This window comes from Halichoerus grypus, chromosome 6 (assembly GCF_964656455.1).
Source record: "Halichoerus grypus chromosome 6, mHalGry1.hap1.1, whole genome shotgun sequence".
NCBI classification, from domain to species: domain Eukaryota; kingdom Metazoa; phylum Chordata; class Mammalia; order Carnivora; family Phocidae; genus Halichoerus; species Halichoerus grypus.
In genome coordinates this window covers 22,747,588-22,767,119 of record NC_135717.1, presented here as the reverse complement: position 1 = coordinate 22,767,119, position 19,532 = coordinate 22,747,588, and the positions used below count along the sequence as shown (strand labels likewise).

At 37.6% G+C, this 19,532-nt stretch overlaps 1 protein-coding gene across 1 annotated transcript in view; it reads left to right on the top strand.

The window, feature by feature from the left end:
- The window catches only part of MOSMO (modulator of smoothened), a 61,909-nt gene extending 46,113 nt beyond the window's left edge, over positions 1-15,796 (top strand). The window contains exons 2-3 of the mRNA XM_036113182.2: positions 9,618-9,830; positions 14,945-15,796. Coding sequence (XP_035969075.1) covers positions 9,618-9,830; positions 14,945-15,129 — 398 coding nt within the window. The 3' untranslated portion in view covers positions 15,130-15,796. The remainder of the gene's footprint in view (positions 1-9,617; positions 9,831-14,944) is intronic.
- Positions 15,797-19,532: the final 3,736 nt, after the last annotated feature.

The following is a 19,532-nucleotide window of genomic DNA, read 5'->3' as shown; positions in this document are numbered from 1 at the left end:
GAATCTTTTTTTCTTGAGACTAAGAAATTGGGTTATTTCTTTAAGGAGGATGAGCTGGGAGTGGCATATTCCTTGAACATTTACGAGAAATGTGGGTGTGGGAGGAAGCTATATTTTAGAGTGAGTAAAACTCAGAGGAGTCACTCCTCTGAACTGACAAAAATATTGTCTCCCACTTTGGATTGACCTCCTGTGAAGAAGGTTCCCCTTAGACTCACTGTCACTATGCTTACAAAGTTGTAATTAAGTCTGCTCTGATATAAATCTAAATGTTTCTGATGGTATTTTTAGGAATACTGTTCTTTATTTAGTGAATGGTGTTCAAGAAGTCAGCATCCTGTGGTAGGAATAGTTCAGGGGTGGTTAATTGAAAACCTTAGTTTTAGTCCTGGCACTGCTAGTTACTTTGTATCCTTGGACTTAGCAGCCTCGGGGCCTCAGTATTCTTCAAACCCTAACTTGGGGAGATTAGGACTGATGATCTCTGAGATCCCTTCTAGCTCTAAATTCCCTAATTTTATGGCTCTTTTTGGCCAGGAATCTTGCATGATTTTATTTTATTTTATTTTTTAAGATTTTATTTATTTATTTGATAGAATGAGATAGAGAGCATGAGAGGGGGGAAGGAATCTTGCATGATTGAGAGCCACTCTTTTCTGCTGCATTGCTTGTTTACTTCTTGATCATTGTGCACAGATGAACCTTTTCAGTGATTGAAGGCTGTAGAGTTATTAATGTTCAGCCCTTTTGTTAAAATACTTTTGTAAATTCTGCAACACTTTTCTGCCCACAAAAACAATTTGGCCTACCAAATTTGTTTGATTTTATCCCCTTTACCAGTTTCCTCTCCCTTAAACCAGCTCACTTTTACATGTAAAACATGGAGACTACTCATTTAGTGAAATGAATGTTAAACTTGTTTTGGGTTTTTTCAGTCAGGGAAGAAACAATAAGTATTCCAGTATGATCTGCTGAATTCTTCCACGGTGGCTTCTCATGCTACTTTAGTTGAAATGGAGTAGAAAATGTAGACACAGTTATTTAAGTTCCATTTTTGTTCTTTACCTGATTTACTTTATTCTAATTTCTTTGGCATTCTCTAATTTATTTTAGATCCAGAGCATGTGCTTAAATTCATACATGATTGAAAGATTTCCGTGTATAAGCGCAATTAGTGCATTTTGTTTAAATCTCATATGTAACACTCTGTAAACATTTGAGAATTTTAAAATATAAAGTAAATGCACAGGGGCGCCTGGTTGGCTCAGTCGGTTAAGCATCCTACTCTTGATTTCAGCTCAGGTCACGATCTCAGGGTTGTGAGATCAAGCCCCACATGGGGCTCTGCGCTGGGCATGGAGCCTGCTTAAGATTCTCTCCCTCTGCCCCTCCCCCTCCCTCTCTTAAATAAATAAAGTGAATGCACATTTTTTTAAAGGGCAGAATTGTATGAATTAATCTACACTCAGATAAGACAGTGAAAAGTACAAGGGTTCTCAACCCCACTCCACCCTCCAATCCTATTCAACCAAAGTAGGCCACTCCTAGCCATGTGATACTCTTCCACATATTTTTCATACACTGTATAGACAGTTTAAACATTGTGGTTAGCTTTTCCTTAATGACTTCATGCATTATATATTAAGGGCTTCATTGATTGGGATTGTAATAGGACAGATTCTGGTACCATATTGTACTTGTCGACAAGGTGGATTTTAAAATAGAAATTCACTGCTAGTTTATGTTTAATGTATTTATAGGATTAGACCCAAGACCACGTTAATGGAGCAAGGGCTGATAGAATACACTACAATGAGAGGACAGTGTTGGTATGATTTAGTCAATTTTAAAATGAGATGACCTCTGAACTACAGTCTTACTTGCAAACAGCTGGTAACAGTTGTATTTTAAGAAGAGATAGAACAGCCAGTGGAGTTTAAAGGAAAAGAAAATCAAACTAAAAAGATTAATGATTGTTCTCTATTTACTTGCTATCTAACAAAACATTTTGTGATTTCATTCTATTAGCAAAGCATTCTCAATCTCAATGTTTCCAGCTTGCTATTCCTATAAAATCTGTCCCCAGAGCTTTTGTTTCAGCAAGTCTGAACTTGCCTTATGCTTCATCTTCAACCTGAATGATACACTAAAGCAGTTGGGCAGAAAGTGATGTCCTGAGTACTTTTTATGACTAGCAGCCATGGCAACCATCAGATGTCAACCTTTTTATTTTGGAATATGAGTTTCATGAGTGTACTATTGTGTTAAATTATTTTGTCTACTACTGCCCTGTGTATGTATTTTTTAACTAAAACAAAAATATCTCACTTACTTCCCTGAAGACATGTAATAGTTATTTAGTGCTTACAGTTGCAGTTGCTTACAAGTATTATCTCATCATCTAATTTAATTCTCACAGAAACCTAAATGTTAAGTCATATTACTTTTCTGCTGAAGCAAGTTTAGGAAAATTAAGGGACTTGCTCAAGTGTGTCCAAAGCTGAGATTCAAATTGTGACTTGTTGGGTTTAACTCCTGTGATAATGGACCAGGGACTTCTGAAAATCTGCTCCTCCATAAATGCAATAAGAATACTGGCAAAAATTGTCAGATCAACTTTCTCAGAACTCCGGAAATTAACTAAGGCTCACAGCAATCCAAGGAGCATTTATTAAGAAAATCACCCGAATCGGGCGCCTGGGTGGCTCAGTTGATTAAGCGACTGCCTTCGGCTCAGGTCATGATCCTGGAGTCCCTGGATCGAGTCCTTCATCAGGCTCCCTGCTCAGCGGGGAGTCTGTTTCTCCCCCTGACCCTCCCCACTCTCATGCTCTATCTCATTCTCTCTCTCAAATAAATAAATAAAATCTTTAAAAAAAAAAAAAGAAAATCACCCAAATCTTGGCAAGAACAGCAAGCTTTGTGGCAGTTTAAATTGTGCTAATTACACACCCCCTCTCAGCTACATAGTAGTAGCCTTGAAAGCCAGTAGCCTTGCAAGTTTGGTAGCAGTGTAAACCAGCAGCTCAGCAACCACTTGAGATGGCAAAAGGGTCTGGTGCTCCTTAAAGCCCCATCCTCAGAGAATTGCTACCATTTGATATGTCAGCTCACTGAGAATCTCCTCAGGCCTTACCTTTATTGGACCAGATTGAGAGCTTGCTCTGTCTCACCCCCAGGACATTTGTTAAAAGCAATCAGCACTAGTTGTTTAACATTGCAGGTACGTGGGGCACCTGGGTTGCTCAGTCAGTTGGGCGTCTGCCTTGGGCCTGGGTCATGATCTCAGGGTCCTGGGATCAAGCCTCATGTTGGGTTCCCTGCTCAGTGGGGAATCTGCTTGTCCCTCTCCCTCTATCCCTCCCCAACCTCCCCCCCATTCACGTGCTCTTTCTCAAATAAATAAATAAATTTTTTAAAAATTGCAGGTACCGGAGGTTGTTTGACATTAACAAAAGGCTAACTAAAAAACATAAAGGAAAAACTGGGGAACAGGATGTCCAAAGGAGTCTTTGAAAAACTCCAACATATTCCTAGGAATCTAGAAGGCTCTACACATATTTAGGGCTTTTCACATATCCAGGATAGGTGTTTTTTTTTTTTTTTAAGATTTTATTTATTTGACAGAGAGAGACACAGCAAGAGAGGGTACACAAGCAGGGGGAGTGGGAGAGGGAGAAGCAGGCTTCCCACTGAGCAGGGAGCCGGATGTGGGGCTCGATCCCAGGACCCTGGGATCATGACCTGAGCCAGAGGCAGACGCTTAACGACTGAGCCACCCAGGCACCCCGCAGGATGGGTCTTAATCTGTTGCCTCTAGCTAAATTTGAGGCTCTGTGCAAGCAGGAAGTGAGTACTAAGGCAGAGTTGTTAATTGCCTGTTGGAGCATTGAAAATGTACCACAACAGACACAGACAGCAAAGGCTGAGAGACACACTGATTCAAGGCATTTAAAGAACTCTTATTCCAGGGGTGCCTGGGTAGCTCAGTCAGTTAAGCATCTGCCTTCAGCTCAGGTCATGATTCTGGAGTCCTGGGATCAAGCCCAACATCCGGCTCCCTGCTTAGTGGGGAGTCTGTTTCTCCCTCTCCCTTTGCCCCTCCCCCTTCTCGTGCTCTTTCTCTCTCTCTCTCAAATACATAATAAAAAAAGTCTTTAGGGGCTCCTGGGTGGCTCAGTTGGTTAAGCGGTGCCTTCAGCTCAGGTCATGATCCCAGGGTCCTGGGATCAAGCCCCACATAGGGCTCCCTGCTCTGTGGGGAGCCTGCTTCTCCCTCTCCCTCTCCCTCTGCCTGCTGCTCTGCCTATCTGTGCTCTCTCTCTATGTCTGTCAAATAAAGAAATAAAATCTTTAAAAAAAAAATCTCATTCCAGCCATTAGCTGACTACTAAGCTAATGGAACAGAGACTTCAGAGGCCACACACAACAATGATCCAAACTTTACAGAGCTATTCCAGGAAAGTCAGTAAACAGTAACAACAGGGGCGCCTGGGTGGCTCAGTCGTCAAGCGTCTGCCTTTGGCTCAGGTCATGATCCGGGGGTCCTGGGATCGAGCCCCGCATCGGGCTCCCTGCTCTGCAGGAAGCCTGGTTCTCCCTCTCCCTCTGCCCCTGTTTGTGTTCCCTCTCTCGCTGTGTTTCTCTCTCTGTCAAATAAATAAATAAAATCTTTAAAAAAACAAAAACAGTAACAACAGCAAACCCTAGGGACAGGAGGATTTGATTTCCATAGTTGTCACATTGTAATATTTTACATTTTCAATCTTCAACTAAAAATTAAAAGACACACAAAGAAACAGGGAGGTATGGCCTACACACAAGAAAAATAAAAGCAGTCAATAGACACTGCCCCTCAGGAAGCCCAGACATTGGGCTTATTAGACAAAGAGTTTAAATCAGCTCTTATAAGTATGTTCCAAAAAATAAAGGAAACCATATATACAGACTTAAAGTAAGAAAACAATGTCTCATCACATAGAGAATATCTAATAAAAAGATGGAAATTATATAAAGAAAATAGAAATTCCTGAGCAATAACGGAAATGACAAATTGGTAGAAGACTCAGCAAATTCGAAGACAAGTCAATTGAAATGATTTAACCTGAGAAGCAGAAAAACAATAAAAAATGAAAAGAGCAATTGAGAGACCAATCAAACATTATCAGGTCTTCCAGCACTTACATAATGGGAGTCCCAGAAGGAGAAAAGAGAAAGAAAGGGGTTGAAAGAATATCTGAAGAAATAATGACTCAGCTCTCCCCAAATTTGATGAAAAATTTAAATCTGCACATTGAAGAATCTCAACGAATTCCAAGTAGGATAGATTTTAAGTAATCCACCCACAGACAAATCATAGTCAAAAAACAAAGACATAAAATCATGAAAACAGCAGGGGAAAAGTGAATTTTCATATACACAGGATCCTGTATACTACTAACACCTGACCTCTCATCAGAAGCCGTGTCATCCCACTGCTCTCTGTAGCCAGGTTGGCCAGCGCTTACTGGACATGATTAGCTCTGACAGACTCTGTTGGGCTTGTGTGTCTGCTTTACAAGCCCTGTGTTTCCGATTTTCTGTGGCACAGCTTTTATTTGTAATGATGACATGCCTTATAATCATCCTCATTGTGGCAACAGACATGCTCAGACTGGCTCTGTTAACTCTTTTCAGCAGTGTCTGGATCTATAGATGATGAGAGTCAAAAGCCTCTTTAGTTAAGATACCCCACTCAACAGGATAAGACTCATTATGACTTCCTTTTGTGTGTAATGATACACAGGTGAGCTACTGAGAGGCATGTGGGATGCTGTATGTAGTTCCTAGTTTGGTTTTCTTTTTCCTATTGTGTGCAAGTCTTTTATTTGGCTGGATTGGTTACCTAGGAAACAGCTGCAGGGTAAAGATGGATTGGCTGTTTGAGAAATGGAACTACAGGCCCCTTACAGCAGCAAAAGACCTGTTGGATAAAACAAAACAAAAATCAGTGAATGGCTGAGCTTGTGCCTAATTATTAATTAACGTGCTTTAGGAAATTACACCAAGACAAGGCCTGTAGAAGAAGCTATTTAATGCTATGTGATTTTAAATTTAGGTTGTTTTTCATTCTTTTAAGTTCACCAGTTGCTTATTAATTCCTGCTTTGTGCCCACCGCTGTAGGCCATCCTGGGGGTTACCAATGAAGTAGAAGGGTCAGTTCCTTCCTAAAAAACCCATTTTCTGTTTGAGGTAAAAAAAAAAAAAAAAAAAGTTACCTTAAAATCAAGTACACGATTGTGTGATGTGTCCAGGGAATTTGGAGGATATAAAAAATCTTGGCTAGTCAACATAAGAGGTGGATTTGAATCTACAAGTAGGAGATAATTCTTTGAGGTAGAGGATGAGATTTAAAGACCGGTGTGAGTTTGGGTACTAACAGTACCTGAATTTACAAGATGTAATAGTAGCAGCGCAGGTACTTTTGCAGATCCCTTTCCCCAGACAGCTTATGGAAAATATGTGACTATGATATAAACTATGTTGACCTAGAGTCTTACTCATGAAAAAGAACTTCAACAGTGTTGACTCTTTGTACTCGCCTGTATGATTTATTTAAGGAAAGTCTGTTTTCACTGAAAGTGTGACAGAGTATTAGTTTTTGGAATCCCGACCACCATAACAATGCTGGGCACAAAGACATTCAATAATTCACAATTTTGTGAATTGATTTTCTTATATACAGCATATCTTACGGCTATCAGCTAGCTTTAGCTTTCTTTTCTTCCAGAATGTAGCTGCAGAATATTTGGTCTCGATTTGTGGTAATAAGGACTTTTGTAATTACAGGAACATAATTCTTCTTTTAAAACTGAACATCTGTCAGGTTATTTCCATTTGCTTTGTGGAAGTGATAGCTCTCATTTTCATTTTCATTTTCTTGTTCTATTTCTATTCACCTGGTGTGGTATGCCAGTCAGGAGGGGAAGCAGGAACAATCCCACTCAGAAAGCTTAACAATCTACAGGCAGAGGAGGTTATGTTAAATTTGAGCCCTAACTAGCTCTTGGCCATGTCCATAAATGGAAAGTAAGAGGTAACATAAGATACTCAGAAATATTTTGAAGGAGAGATATTTTAGTTATGATTTACTGAACCTACAATTTTACATATTTGCCAGCAAAAAGTAATTGTCAAATGTAAATCTAAGTCCATTAGTTATATACAGTTACCAATAAAACTTTCTTTGTATTTTAAATTAAGTTGTAAAGAAAGTTACTACTGTAATCAGAATCCACAATATTGCATTTTTCAGAGGATCTTTCATTGCCTGTTGTCTATTTTTATAGCAATTACAGTTTTATAAATGGGATAGGGACTATAGAGGGTAATTTGTTAGAAGTCTTTTGCTGATGGGCTCCCTGCTCCACGGGAAGCCTACTTCTCCCTCTCCCACTCCCCCGCTTGTGTTCCCTCTCTCGCTGTCTCTCTGTCAAATAAATAATTAAAATCTTAAAAAAAAAAAAAGTCTTTTGCTGAATGATCAAGAGTAATTTCCTGTTCATTCTTGAGCACTGCTGTGAATACCTTATTTCCAAAATTATAATAAAATGCTTTATCATAATTAGACACCCTCTGTCCCCCAAGTTTTCTTTTCAAGGAAACTTTTTAGTGTTTCAATTTAAAAACAATTATTCAATTCACCCCTACCCTTTGCTTTCTCTGGTTCAAGCAATTACTATGATTTTTTTTTTACTATGATAATTTTAAGATTGGCAATTAAGTGTCAAAACTTTGAACTGATTTACTTTTCTTCGACCTACTAAGTCACTGAGCTCCAAGCAGCAGCTAGAAAGAGGGATAGTGTGTGGCATTATTATGAAGCTTTGCTCACTTTCTATTCCCCTCCAAACCCCCATCTGCCTCCATCCTGCCAGAGATGATCCTACAGTTATAATGCTGTTTGCACCTTTGCGGAGATCACAAGATGGACCTAATTACTGGATGATTTGAGAGAAAAGGGTACTCTTTGAGTACTCTTCTTCTTCCAGTCAACCAAAAGAGTCAGAATTAGCATTAGAGGGGGAGAGTTTTGAGAGAACTGATCTTTTGCTTCATTTTCTTTGAACACATTGCTTTGTTTCTAAAAGTGTATCAATGGCAAAACTCAGGTTGCAGGAGAGCCCCCTACCTCCAGCAGCCCCACCTACCCACACATACATCTGTATACACACATCCAGCTCTGCTGTCTGCTCCCACCAAGGCAGCTTCCCAAAATGCCTCTCACCGGAATTTTACTGACTGTCCTCAAAAAAGGCACTTGTTTGTGCAAGTGCTGTGATTTTGAGGTTAATGTCTTTTTGTTGTTGGTGTTGTCATTATTTTTGTTCAAACTGAGAAAATAATTAGGACTTAAAAAAAATGCAGAAATCTGTTATGTTCCAGAAATTTCTTACGTTTTAGGCAACAGTGTTCCCATTTGCAGTTGCTCTTTTTCACTCAAAAGTAACGTTTTAATTGTTCTTAATGGGGAAGAGAATAAAGTAAGTATTTTCACCGTATCTAGTTTTCTGTAAATTAATTCACCCCAAATTTGATAGAGGGGTTCCCTGGGTTTGACATAAGAACATGTTTATGTGAAAATAGCACCTGATGTTTTACAAAAATCACCATCATGTTATTTAAATGGGAGAGGGGGCATTTGAAAAATTACCACTAATGCCTTTATGCTTTTCTGCTGAAGCATGCTAGTAATGGTTTAGCAATCTGAACACTTGTGCATTGCACAGAAATTGTTGAACTTACCACAAGGAGGAACCTACTAGTTTTCCCAACATTTTCTTGAATTTAATGGAAGTGTTTATATTATAATATTCTTAGGCCTTTTTTTTAGATTTTACTTGTTTATTTATTTTAGAGAGAGAGTTCGCAAGCGGGGGGAGGAGCAGAGGGAGAGGGAGAGAGAATCTCAACCAGACTCCATGCTGAGTACGGAGCCCAACATGGGGCTCATTCCCAGGACCCTGAGATCATGACCTGAGCCGAAACCAAGAGTCCGACACTTAACCAACCGAGCCACCAAGGTGCCCCTATTCTTAGGCCTTTTAACTTTAATAAAATATATTCGTTCTAATACTTAATCCGTTATTTAATTTTATCTATATATTATGACTAGACATATTTCAAGTTTGTCTTCAGATTCCTGAAAAGTGTTTTTCTCCTCATCCAAAATCAAATAATATGCAGTAAGTCTTGGATCTGAGAATAGAAAAGTTCCAGGTCTTTCGGCTAGTATGTAAGCTCAGCAAGACCAGGAGCCTCATCTGTCCTGTTCATAGTTATTTCCCTGGAGCCCAGAACATTGCCTGATACAAGTACTCAGAAAAGTATTTGTTTAATGAATGACTGAAAGAACTGTGTTTGTGGTTTTTGCGAGTTTTTTTTAAGTTCACTTTGTATGTTAAGTATGACTACATTGTGAACTACAACGGAATGCTGAATCATGAGACTCAGTGGAATTAAATGCCTGAGTGACCTACACAGAAATAAGACTTAAGGACTAAAGCGGTGTTGGTGGGGGATATTCCTTGGGAATGCCAAACCCACTAAAATACTCCCACCTTTTGCATCTCCCCAGGAGCACTCACTGTGGGCCTCGTGCGACAGTGTCAAACAATCCATGGACGAGACCGGACGTGCATCCCACCTCGGCTTCCCCCAGAGTGGGTCACCACACTGTTTTTTATCATCATGGGAATCATTTCATTGACTGTCACATGTGGTTTGCTGGTGGCTTCCCACTGGCGGAGAGAAGCTACAAAATATGCTCGATGGATAGCATTCACTGGAAGTAAGTAACCTGTGCTTACTAAATTTGTCTAGAAGGCGTGCACACTGGTATTTTAATGAAGATATCAAGAATCAGTCATAAGGACTCCATAATCATCAAAGAGCACCACTTGCTGTGGCCGTCATATAGACTCTGCACAGTCCCATCAGTTCTTCAGAATTCTCACCACAAGACCAAGACATCCAAAACCTTAATTGCTTTGTATGAAATGCTATTTTAATGAATTTTATTTTTGCTCACATTGTGACATAAGCGTTTCAGGTCTGTGGGCTCAGAGCTATCACTAACCTGAGTCTTTTACTCTTCTTGAAAGTATTGGTATCCTCTACCAAATAAAGGTAAATCTAGAAGAAAATGTATAGAAATATAAATTAGATTAAGGTGGTGATTTGCTTTTTAATATCATTAATTTTGAGTTTCTACTGTGAGTTGTGTGACCATTGAAAAAACCAACACATTTGGTTGTTTAATAGTTATTTATCAACATTTCATACTCCATTAAGCTATGCCCCAGGGTATGATACATATTATACATTCTCTTGTACTCTACAAAATTGGCTTAATTTCCCAACACATCAGGGGCTTTTCCCAAGTTAAAAGCAGCAAAAATGCACAAAGGAAAGATATTTCTGTAATTTTGTTTTCTTGCTTCTTTCTCTCTAAAGCAATTTTGTCCCCACCCAGGGGATATTTGTCAATGGCTGGAAACATTTTTTATTGTCACAGCTAAGGAGATCTTACTGGCATCTTGAGTAGAGGCCAGGGATAATGGCAAAACATCCTACAAATGCAAAGGACAGCTCCCCACAACAAAGACTTATCAGGCCCAAAGTGGCAATAGGGCCCTCTTGAGAAACTTTGCTCTAAAGAACAGGATAACAATCCTTATGCCAAATACCATGGGATTTAACTTCTAATTCAATGCCTTATAATTATATCAAGTTTGCATAAAAGTGAATATTATAACACGGCTTACTTTCACTTGATATTTTCATTTAGAACTTGTATGGTAGGGGTAAGGCATAATCCCATGAATCCCTATTAATGTTAAAGCTCAGTTTATCCTTAAAGACCATAAGATAGGGATATTAGTTCATGAGTCTCAGTTCCTCCCTATCTCTCTGTGAAACTCTTTAATGTATATGTTTCTGGGTCTGTTTTATTTCTGTCTATACATCTCCCTTAATTTTAAAATTTAGATCAAGTTGACTTTGACTAAAAAAGTCTTCTCCATTCTTGTTAAGAAATGTGAAACAAACAGACCTCCTGAGACCATTCTTTTCTGAGTAGTAGGGTCCACAGGCAGTTGTGGAGACAGTGCTGCTAAATTAATTGATGAAGAATTTAAAGAGAATCTTTACTCACAGATAACAATTATCCAGATAGAATTCATTCTTTAAGGAGTAAAATAAAGTCAAAGTAGGAGGATTTAGTTTCTGGATTTAGTTAACATTTGGGAACGCATATGCTCTGAATACCAAAGATCTAAAATATAATTGAATAGTAACACTAGTTTAGGATGAGTCAAAGAAAGCATTGAAATGCTATGTGAGTCTTTGGTTCTTGCCACCCAATAAATAGAAGGAACGAGGGTTATTTTGTTTTTCATTTCCTTTCAACAGATATTTAAGTATATGTAGCTACCTCCAAATGTAATGTGTTTTTCCTTTATTTTAAAAAAAATTTAAAATAATAACTTCTAAAAATAATATGTGCATATGATACATAATTCAAAGCTTAGGAAAGGGTCATCAAGTGAAAAGTAGGTCTCGTGTGTGGCTCCATCACCTAGCCATTCAAAACCTCTTTGCTGGAAGCAACCATTGTTAAGAGTTTCTGGGATTTCTTACCAGAGGTGTCTTATGCATAGAAACATATATGTATATGTATGAATGTTCTATGAATATATATTCTATTTATACTATTCTGTACCTTGGTTTTTTAGCTCAACAATATACTTGTAGTTAATGTCATCTAAGTAAGCATAGGGTGGGCTGCATTACTCTTCTCAGCTGCCTTAAATACGTTGGTTTTTGGTTTTTGTTTTTTTAAGATTTTATTTTTATTTATTTGACAGAGAGACAGTGAGAGAGGGAACACAAGCAGGGGGAGTAAGAGAGGGAGAAGCAGGCTTCCCGCTGAGCAGGGAGCCCGATGCGGGACTCTATCCCAGGACCCTGGGATCATGACCTGAGCCGAAGGCAGACACTTAATGACTGAGCCACCCAGGCGCCCCTAAATACATTGTTTTTGTTACCAGAGCTAGTCCACTAGGGTGGCAGTCCTGAGAGGGATTTAGGTCCCCCTGGTATTTCCATTCAGCCTTTGAAAATGTACTTTATTTCTACTGTATGTATTTCTATTCCTCTTAAACTGTAGTTCTGGTAAAAATGTCAGGGTAACATTTTCTAATAGGTTTACACAGTGGGGAGCTCTCTCAGAGGAGAGTCACACGTGATGCAGCCTGCCTGTGGGGGCAAGGGTAACAAAGATGTGTCTTTTTTTTTCAAGTCTGACCCTTATCCTTAACTCTGCCACTGTAATTTACATTCTCATCCCCCAGTAAACTCAATATCTGACTCTTACCATCGAGAAATCTGTGCCATGGAAGATAGGAAGTGAGGTCTTTATAGGCTTATTTAGGATCCAAAATTTAATTGTCAAAAGTTGGTAGATATTATCAGCATTAATAATATTTTAAGATCTAAAGTAACCTCACAGGTCCCAATAGCTTGAAAGAAAACTCATCCACTTACATTAAATCTTCCCAGAAGTATAGAGAACCTAGCTCTTTCAATTAAAAACCAGGATTAGATCAAATAGGAGTTTACTGCTTCCTTAGTATTTGATTAAGCTTTTCCTAACTAATTTGGAAAGCATTTAACTCTTGTAAAAAATTAAACTCTACTTTAAATATAATCATTAAATGATTACTCCATTATGAAGGATAGATTTTTATTTTACAATAGAAAGTAGAAAAAGATAGGAATGAAGTTGGCACATTAATTAACAGAATAAACAATTGTAATATCTGCATATCTCTAAAGCACTTCTAAATTATCTGTGTTTCTTGAGATTAGATGAGTCAACATTAAGAAACAAATTGTTTTTAAAGCAATAGCTTTATCCCGTTGTTTTTCTGTTAGATTATGTATAGCTGCTTAGATTACGGTTTCATTTTACTTACCAAACCATATTAAGGCATAAGAACTGTTAGAAATTGGTGGCAGGTAACACGGATAAGTGGGCTTTGGCAGCACTAATAGTCTTTTACTGCTGACTGTACAACAGAAAGGCCAAAAGATCTAATACTTAAAATCTGAATTTTTCATTTGTTCTGTAGTAGGCACCTGAAAGAATCCAAATTCACTGATGTAACATTATTTGATGTGGTCATTGGCCCAAAATGAAGTAGGCTGTCTGTATAATATAAGATAATCCATCTAGGTGGTGCAAAGCAAACAAGAATGCTGATGTGTTCTGTGAACCAATGTATTAAGAAAATGTTACTTTTTAATACCTTGGATATTACCCTGGAGGTATTTCTTCAGAAAGAGATTCCTAATTGGCTTTTCAAGGACACTCCTATTGAATTTGTTGACTGATTAACACAAAAATAATTTAGGACAAGTGTCAGCTGCTATGTTTATCCAGGACTTTGTCTGTATTCTTGGGGATGTGTTTAACTCGGAAGAAGTTTCTCATTCAGTTAATAATGGAAAGCTTCACCCCTTCACATGCAGTGAGTATAGTAACCTGTCTTTACATTACACTGAAGAAACGTTTCTGCCTCCAAAGAAATTTGAAGGACTATGAACATTTGACCAATGTGCTTTCAAAAAGCATAAAATATTCTCTTGGAAAAGCTAGCCTATCAATGGGTAATTTGTGTTCACTAGGAAGAGTGTTTCTTTGGTAGCCCAGGGGCACAAGCTCTTCACTGAAACAGAGGACTGTGGAATTCTACCCAGATGCTGGGATTGCTGACACCTTTCTAGAAACATTTTAGCAAATAATACATTTCATTGTGTTTGTATACAAAACGCAAAGAAGCCCCCCCCCGCCCCATTTTAACCTGTGTACTCAGAAAACCTGAGAGAGATTTTATTTTTTTCCTAACATTGTCCATGATGAGAGAGAACCACTCTGACAGTTTACTAATCATCTCAGAAGCCTGAGGTTCTTTCCACTAAGTGATTTTAAATCAGAGTAAGATAGGGCGCCTGGGTGGCTCAGTTGGTTAAGCGACTGCCTTCGGCTCAGGTCATGATCCTGGAGTCCCTGGATCGAGTCCCGCATCGGGCTCCCTGCTCGGCAGGGAGTCTGTTTCTCCCTCTGACCCTCCCCCCTCTCTCTCGTTCTCTCTCTCTCAAATAAATAAATAAAGTCTTTAAAAATAAATAAATAAATCAGAGTAAGATAAATAGTACTATGTTTGTACCTTTTCTCCAATTCCTTCTAATACCAACTGAGAGTAACAGAGAATTGGCAGAATAATAACTGATAATAATAATATGCAACATTTATTCAGCACTTACTATCAACCTGGCACCGTGCCAGGGACTTGACATTGGTTTTTTTTTTTTTTTTTTATCCTTCTGGTATTTACCCCATTTTTAGAAGGGAACCAGAAGCCTAAGATTGCACAGCTAATAAGTAGTGGAGCCAGAACATAGCCCCTCTCTGATTCTAGCTCAAGCCCTTAATCACTACTTTAAGTGGTCAAGTATAGTTTATGCAAACACCTGAAACTAATATAATACTGTCTGTTAAATATACTGGAATTAAAATTTTTTAATTAAAATTTTAAAAAAGAATAGTTTATATAAGCACTTAGTAGGTTTGGACCCCTTTCTTAATTCGGATATTCAAAATCATCCTAACACTTATATAAAAGGCTAGCCCAGCTTTTACTATATTTAATTGTTAGGCTTTGGGGATATTATGTGATCTGTAGAAGATGTAAATCTTTTGACAAGTGGTCAATGTTTTAACAGGTTTGACCATGTTATCAATCCACAACCCTTCTTATAAACTTCCTTTGTGCCAAATTTTCATTGTTTTCTTAATCACCAAACCATGTTACTAATGTTGTGTTTTGGTTTGTTTTACAGTGATCCTTTTCTGTATGGCTGCCCTAATATTTCCGATAGGATTTTACATCAATGAAGTCGGAGGTCAACCTTATAAATTACCCAACAACACAGTAGTTGGGTCATCATATGTACTTTTTGTCTTATCAATTTTCTTTACAATAGTAGGACTTCTATTTGCTGGCAAAGTTTGTTTACCGGGCTGATGAATGTCTAAATTGCTCAACTCTTTTATTATTTTTTATTTTATTTTATTTTTTTATTTTTGGAGGGGGGAGGACAAAGGCAAGGCATCTAAGTAGTCCTCTCATAGGAAGATGCTTAGATGAAACTGATGCTGAAAAGGAAAAAAAAAAATGCTTTGATTTGTTCTCACTATGCACTTTGGATTTAAAAACAAAACAAACAAACAAACAAAAAAAATGAGAGCCTTTTCCATAACCAAATACAGACAATATTGACTAAATCTCCTGAGCATATTCAGGCAGTCAGGTCTGCACTGTGATAGCAACCTAGTGAAGGAGAATGCTTTATACTGAAAAGCATGTGGCCCTTTGTGACGCTGTTGTTCCGTTTTTAACGTCTAATGATTAATTGAGGGGAAAAGAAGTCTAAGTATTTATGAATCATGGTGGACCAGAGGGTTACAAGAGAAGTTCATGTGGGGCTGGCCTCACCTCCTAAGAAATTAGTGTTCACAGCTTCCTTGTAATGGTATGAGCCTTTGGCACCAGAATGATTTGCTGTTGCATTACTACACCAAGAAGCCAATAGATCAAAACTTGTTTGCTAAAATGTCTGTAAAAATCCTGAAATTCCCTATTCTCTGTGTACAAAACAAAACAAAAAAATCAAACACTAAGAAACATGTTGTTGGGGGTGGGTGGGTGGGGGAAATATTCCTTATATTTATATAAATATATATATAATATATATATTTTGCTGATGCAGTATACCGTGTGTATATATGTGTGTGTGTGTATGTGTGTGTAAATTTATATACACACACATGCAAACAGTTCCTGGAAGAGAACTCTGAATGCTTTGCTAGCAAAACACTGTGGTGTGCAAACCTAGAACTCAATAGAAAAAAAAAGCCATTTATCTGAAGGCTGCATAGTGGAGAGAGTCTTCAGTTTACCTCATTCTTTGTAGCAGCCCTTGATTTTAACAGGTTTTTGTAATAGGTACAAATAATCCCATACCTTTCTAGGTCCAATTTTAAGTTAAGCTAAAATTCTTTGTAGGGTTAATTTATTTGTATATGATAGTAGAAGGTAAGATCATGTAAAACCTTATAATTTGGGGAATCTGACACTATTTAAATTATTGGCAACTGTCGTCTGTTGTACAGAGGTTCTCTTTTTCTACTGGCTCAGTCTGTTACATGAATAATGCATTTTCTATGTTCAAGCACACAACTTTACATAAATACAAAGTTCACTAGTAATACCAATTTATAATATTTTGGCTATCTACAACACTAACTGCACTCTGCTATAAAAACTAAATTTATGTTCTTTTCATCTGTAAGCATTATTAATACATCTCCTTTATCAAAAACCTGAGCAATACAATATTTTCTTTATATGCTATATGCCTTTGTTTGCTAAAAGCTAACATTTTTGCATTTACTTTAAAGGGCTGTACTAAACCCACAGCTTTACATTTTTTCCTAGAAGAAGCATTGCCGCTAACCCTCGAATCTACAAACAGTTTTAAAATACAGTATTTCTCTTCTCCACGTTTCCATGCTTTCATATCAGTGCTTAGTCGTTTTTCCAGATGAACACTATAGATAATCTCTTGTTTGAAATGTGGGGCAGGAGGCTCTTTCTTGGCAATGGAGCTGTTTTTCTTCTTTCTGGTGAAACCGGCAGCCCAAATGTCCCAGTAGAGTTAGAGTCCCATGTAGTACATGCTTCACACAAACAGAAATGAATGCACTGTTCTTTTGAAAGCTCAATTATAAATTATAAAATGATTACTTCAGAAACGGGGCTGCCTCCTCAGATAGTCAGAGTATAAAAGGGAGGGGCCTGCTGTGTTTCACACTGGCTTGTTTGACGTTCATATATCTTACTGTTAATTCAGCAGTATTTTATTGTGAAAGAAAACCCCAGTGTTTCAGCTCACTCAGGAGTCAGGGTAAGAGGTGAACCACCACTGTGGTGCATTCCTTGAGTGTTCTGGGGGAATGTCACACTTTTCCTTCCCAGGGTCAAAGAAACCTTTTGGGAAATGACTGAAGGAGACTATTTTTCCCCAAGTATTATGATGTCTAGTTAATTCTGAAAATACCACTGGACGTGTTCTATGGACATTTGGGATTGCAGTTCCCATTGTGATTTGATTGGTCCTCAGTCACATGGATCACTTTGAAGGAAAGTTTTGGTTGTCACCATTATACCACTGAGATAAAGTGTTAGCAAAGTATGGCTCAAATTAATTTATGATATGACCAAGAGCTTTTCTCTTCCAAAAGATGAATTTTATTGTAAATAGTTTCTCAAAATATTTTTAACTGGATCATGAGCATGGGGAGAGAAAGTTTCTCAGCTGCTAAGAATTTCCCCACTGTTTACTTCTTTCACTTACAGTGGTATTGCATATAAGATTACAAAATTTAAGGTTTTATTTGTATCTATTACCCAAACCATTAAGTTGTCTTTAATTTCATCATTGTCTTGGAGGCCCAGTGCATAAAGGGCTGCTAGGGGAACATTCCCTCTAACCAGTCAGCACTCTAACCCAGGATTGAGACTGTCCCATCAAGTGGTATGTGAAGTCAAATCTTTGTACTCTTCCAGACCAAACAATGAAATGGATTCATTCATATAAAATCCTATAAATCCTGTAAGTGAAAAGATATACAACTGTCAGCAGTTGCTTTTAAAAAGGTCACTATAATGAGTACTATGTAGTACAATATTAATTTATAGCAGGAAATCATAGCTTGTAAACTGTATATAAAACACTGTTTTATGGTGCAATCATTTGTCAAACTTTTGTCTGTTAACGTTGTTTTTAGAGTGTGTGCATTCTTCTCATACCTAAGAACATCATTGTAAAATCTGCTGAAAACTATTTATAGGTTTTATTTGCACAAGACTTAAACTAGTTTGAAATTTTTGGAAGCTCCTATTGAACATGCCTAAACATCTGTAAACATGAAAAATCTTCAGTTCATTAAAAGCAAACATTTCAGTATGATTCTTTCCAAAGGTAATCCATGTTCTATGTTGTTAATGTGTGTATGTAATTTTTCTGACTCTTCTACTTCTTATCCTATTTTCTCTTCCATTTGTTTTGTTTTTGAAGGATGGCTCCTCTTTTTTTTTTTTTTTTTTTTTTTAATGTTCTAAATGACCAAAACACTTCATTGGTTTTTACTCTTTTGCCTAAAGCTTTGATATCCCTGCTTGATGTTCTGTGAATTCACTGTTTAATCTCTTTAAGTAAAATAATAGTCCTGGTGACATACAGTCTATTGATTTAGAGGAAAGACCCTGAAAAAGTATTGGAAACTAACTTTAGATATACTCTTAGCTATTATTTCGCATCGTGGGCTTCATGGGAAGAACATGTTGCATTTATTTTGTCTTTATTAAAAGACTACTAGCCACAAGTTACTCCGACTCTAGTAACTGTTTTATCAACCCACTTTGATCTTCTTTTAAAAATTAAATTTACATTCACAGTTCAAAACAGTAAGCTGTCTTTCAGAACTAATTTTTGAAGGATAAAAATATATGAAGGAAAAACATGGCCTGTGTAGGTTGGATCCTTACACAGGACTTACTAGTTGTATCACCTCAAGAGATTTTAGAGTTTGTGATCAAGGTCTGTATATTACCCCAAATTTTATTAAGAATTGTTTTCTAATTGGTTATAACATTTTTCAATTAATAGTTTCAAAACAAATTGTTAATACAAACTGTATAAAATGAACATAATTTTCTTCACTTGTATTTTTGTTATTGAGCAAGTTTATCAAAATAAATTGTCTACTAAAGAAACTAAAAAGGCTTCTATTGCTTTGAAGTAAGCTTTGATTTTAAAAATTCATTTCAGAAGTTGATTTCTTACAGAGGTTTTACATATTCACACAGTGACACTGCCATGCCCCTTGGTATTGTTTTGTTTTAGCATCAGGCAGGGAGAAGGTCTCCCTCTCTTCCACTCCCAGCTCCCTCCTTGGGAAGAGATGCCGGTAATATTCCAGAATATGGATTAGGCCATGTTTACCAATAAGAAGAGTCACTCAGCAATAAAAGACCACACATATGTGGCTCTCTCTCTTCTGCATCATGTTTTTATGAACTGAGAGAGATCCACTGAGCCAAGGCCCTCAAAGCCAGGCATCTTGCCTTTCTCCCTCACACGTAGACCTAAGACCATTCATCTTTGCTCCAGTCTTACGTTTCTACTTCACTGCAGGCCAAAGGATCTCAGCTTCTAAAATTTTAAAATTTGAGTTGAAGGAGAAGACAGAGGCCTTAAGTCTCTAGACTCATCCTTGTGCTCCATCACAGCTTTGCTGTAGCTTTCTTGGGGGGTCTCAGGATTTAGCCCAGCCAAATAATAACTAATAATCAAATTAAGCACC